At 39.7% G+C, this 4,250-nt stretch overlaps 1 protein-coding gene across 2 annotated transcripts in view; it reads right to left on the reverse strand.

The window, feature by feature from the left end:
* pde8b (phosphodiesterase 8B) overlaps positions 1 to 4,250 on the reverse strand; it is a 75,493-nt gene that overhangs the window by 45,476 nt on the left and 25,767 nt on the right. The window contains exons 1-2 of one of the 2 annotated variants that reach the window (XM_015389042.1): positions 1,102 to 1,324; positions 957 to 1,013 (exon numbers count right to left, since the gene is read on the reverse strand). In XM_015389042.1, coding sequence (XP_015244528.1) covers positions 957 to 1,013; positions 1,102 to 1,128 — 84 coding nt within the window. In that variant the 5' untranslated portion in view covers positions 1,129 to 1,324. Of the gene's footprint in view, positions 1 to 956; positions 1,014 to 1,101; positions 1,325 to 4,250 lie in introns of those variants that run through there. The other variant, XM_015389041.1, reaches the window with a different exon arrangement.

Consider the following 4,250-nt stretch of genomic DNA (forward strand, 5'->3'; position numbering starts at 1 on the left):
GGCTGATTGACTGCGGGGACGTGGGCAGAGTAGAGCTGGATGTGGAACAGTTCTCATTGATCAATATGACTGCACTAGTGCTCCATTCGAGGTACGTGAGCAGGGCGGAGCAGTGACGGAAGATGTGTAATCTGGGGGGTTACCTCTAAATTAATAATTTTTCTGTTATTTTGTATTCAATAAGAATATTTCATTCTTTCAGATCAAGGATGTGTTATTTGAGTGTTCCAAAAAAAGTAAAAAAAACAATCCACTGAACTTTTTTTCCAAGCTTGAAGACGTTGCACTTCCCATCCAGGAAGCTTTTTCAATTCAAAATGTCAGGAATAGCGTTTAGTTTGAGGTTTTATACAGTAGTCCATCAAAACCTTGATTTAGTTTTTTTTTTAGTTTTTTTGTAATGACTATGACCTGGATGTCTGAGAATCTTTACCAGCATGTTTGAGTGTTCCCTTTATTTTTTGAGCAGTGTAAAACGTGTTTATATCAATGTGTACACACATTAAAATGGTCCAAAGTAGAGACCTGATCAATTACATTCACAAATACTCTCCATCCAACATGACTTAGATTAAGCTCTATTGCGAAGAGGAAATGGAGTAAATATATGCAAAGCTGCTAAGGATATATTACTCTGCTGTAAATGCAGGAAAATTGTTTACTCAGGAGGGGAGTGGGGAATAAAATTAAATAAAAAAACTCTTTACATTTTCATTCATAAAAAAAAAAATCTAACAACAAACAAAATATAAATAGGTTTAAAGGAAAAAAAAACAAAATTAGTCTAAGACAGTATCTGGCTTAAAAAATACAAGTTAGAACCAAAGTGGTTTGTTACTCTCGGCTAAAATAAAAGCTGGCCAACTTTTGTCACAGATCCTTGAATCTGTGGTCCTCAAACATGTTTCCAAGCTATATAAATGTAAGTGTTTGCAGATGTTGCTACATGCTCTTACCTGAATTGGCTCCTTTGTCAGTCTCATAGGTCCCACACATTCTTCTGTGGCTGAAACCTGCAGAAAAAAATGTAACAATTACTTAAAGAAAACAAGGAAATTGAAGATACATAAAAAAAAACAATTAAAACAGGATAATCCTTACCATTTTACCATTTATCTCAAGAAGCATATCGATTTTTTTTTCCTACTCAACCTGCCTGTCACTGTTGTACTACAAAACTTCTGTCGTCTTTACTGCTTGTCTTTGCTTTGAGTTCAGACAGCAACAAGTGCTGTTAGGATGGAGATGCAGTGAGTAGAACATGACAGTAAACTCCCAGTAAAAAAACAAAATATGGCATCTGGATCTGTGGACGCAGCTTTTGAGGGGAACACGCCTAGGTGGTAGTCATGGGTATTATCATGGAGCCAAAGGAGTCTGCAGTCGTTTGCTGCAAACCTTTTTTAGAGCGTATTAGCTGCCTAGCCACAGTCTGAACCCGCCGGATTTACGGGCTTAATCCTACAGCAGGATCATCTCACACACTGTGCTGCAGAAATGTGTGTTTCTCTTCTAAACCATACGCGTCACCCAGGTGTTAATACGCGACTCAGCTACATGTGCATCCTTCAAAGCATATGTGTGCCCACATGCTTCTGCCATGCACAGAATGAATAGGATGTGAAGTACATCATGATGTACCGTAGCTGACATGGTGTGGGCTCTCTGTGTGTCATGTCTGAGTACTTCCTTCTTTAAATCCACCTGTTTGTGAGCTTGCTTTTTCTTGATGAGGAGAATATATGGTCATAAACCACAAAGGCTGGAGGAGGCATTCTGTGTCTGAGGCAAAGCAAATACTCTGCAGTGATAAATGCGATGTAACGTGGTGGAGTTTGGCTTACTCTGTGCTAAAACTACTCACTGTCACACAAACTGAGTAAGGGAGGTACAAGCTAATGAGTCAACTACACAATATTGACTATATGATTCGTTGCTGGTCATTTTTGACCACTCAAGAAATCACTAAAAATCTCTAACACTCCAGTACAATCAAACAGTGCACAAATTTTGGGTAGCCATCACTACTTTAGATCAGAAAGGTGTAAAATCAGAAATGCAAAAAGTTAATTACTGATTTAGTAAATGCTGTTGCCATCAGGTGACTACAAAGTACCATCTCTGTAGTACAGGATTGGATCACAATGTTCTCCATGTCAAAGATACAGCAAGGAGTTCGAAAAACTCCTTGCTGTAAGTAAAGTATAAAATGTTAAATGGCCTATACTTATGGATACAAGATACCAAAGCGTTTAACACAATATTCAGTCTTTCACAAACTGATTTTGGCAAGCTACATTGTAGCCACCGCTGCCCTGGGGCTCACTGACAGAAGTGAGGCTGCCGCACAATTATGCCAACAGACCCTCTGACCAGCATTAATAGACAATGAGGGTGAAGTGTCTTGCCGAAGGACACAACATGACTGAAGCCAGAGCTGGGGTTTGAACCGTCAACCCTTCGATTTCAGGGGAAACTCCTGCATCCCATGCCACTGTCACCCAGGGGTAGTTGCTGTGCTATTTATTAGAATCACATCCATGACAAACATCTCCTGTTTTATTATAAAGCCCAAAGTTGACCTGCTGAACAGGTTCCTGAATAACCAAAGATAAAAAACAATGAACTCATCATGTTTGCGATTTGTTGCTTTTGTGTGCTAGAAGTGGTAACGGAAAGGTATAAATGGTAGGGTATACTGTGGTCACAAAGGAATGGACATTGACTACATTACTAAGATATGCTGTGGAGTAAAAATATTGTCCAGTTGCTTTAAAGGAAACTTGCTAAGAAAACATTCCCAAAATTAAACCCAATATATACCCACTCATAAAGGTATGGATGGATACATGCTCTCATGTTGTGCATTTTTGACCAGTGAAGAGTTCTGGCAATCTGTTTTTGTCAAAAACCAAGGAGCTTGGGTGAATTATAGCCATAGTATATTGTTATCAGGCCATAGGAGAGGCACCAGACAGCCCTTGGATCAATATATTGAATTTCACAAGCCAAACAAGAAAAGCCAGGCACCAGATGGTAAAGAGTTGCAGTGAATTTAGAATAAAATCAACCAACTGTACCAACTGGACTAGTGTAAACAAAATGGCAAAACAGGAACCAGAGGGGCTAAATGTTTTCCATTCAGAACTATGGGGGGCACTATTTTTGTTGGTTTCTGTTAAGAACATCTGGAAGCATGTTGCATGCAGACTGGGGAACGGAAGCGAGATTTGGAGAACGGTTGAAGGTCTAAGTTTTGGCTGAACACAGCAACTCTGTATCGGGTTAAATTAAGTCATAAAAGAATTATGTGGTCTCGATCTGAATAAGTGATCAGGTCCAGCTGTATAGGGCCACCTGTCCATCTCAGATCACATCAATATAGCATCAAACTCAGGCCAACTTTGTAGAATAAGCATCCGAGATTTTCAGGTTGTTTATAGCAGGTCTTTTCACCATCATGGACTCTACAAAGTACTAAAATATTTTTTCATTGTTGTAACATTAGGTCATTATTATCCTCCCTAACGTTGTAGCAGGGTGAGGAATTGATAAACCACCTTCTTTTATAAAAAATACATGAGAATATACCCTTTTCTGAGTCATTCCTAGCCAGTGTAAATAAATGCTGACCTTATTCAAGCAGAAATAAGTTCCACTATAACCATGGTGGTGGAAGTAAACCACAAATGCTCGAAAAACATGTCAATTGGAGAAGAATAAGGATGATTATGTGCAATAATAGCAAGTTCTGCCCTACAACTCCTGAAAAATAGCATGAGCCTGTGTGAACTTCTGTTCTTTCTTCTGTGTCCTGTTTTGGCAATATAGCTCAGGGAATAGATGTCAGACACAGGCTCACCCTACAGGGCCCAGGACTAATAAAGTGAAGGTCCCTGCTTCTGATATTAAAAGGCACTGGGACACAAGGAGGACAGACATAGGGATGGCTGTACCCACCAGAGAAGAGCAGACAAGAGCACCAGGAGCCCGACCTCAGAGAGATCAAACCCAAAAGGGACCCAGTCCACAAGGGGCCTTAACCCGGAGATTCTTTCACGTACTTTGGCGTACGCTGAAAGCAGAGGTGGGGCTTTCCACTGATGCCTGTTGCAAAGTTTCTACTTGTAAGGTAAAGTTTGGCATGCTATTTGGAGAAATCCATTTGACATCACTGCTGGTAAAAGTTCACTACCTCTATATTATACCGTATGTTTATTTAGTAATTTGCATCGTTAGTAGTTATACAG

Source organism: Cyprinodon variegatus, unplaced genomic scaffold (genome assembly GCF_000732505.1).
Source record: "Cyprinodon variegatus isolate N-32 unplaced genomic scaffold, C_variegatus-1.0 Scaffold446, whole genome shotgun sequence".
NCBI classification, from domain to species: Eukaryota; Metazoa; Chordata; class Actinopteri; order Cyprinodontiformes; family Cyprinodontidae; genus Cyprinodon; species Cyprinodon variegatus.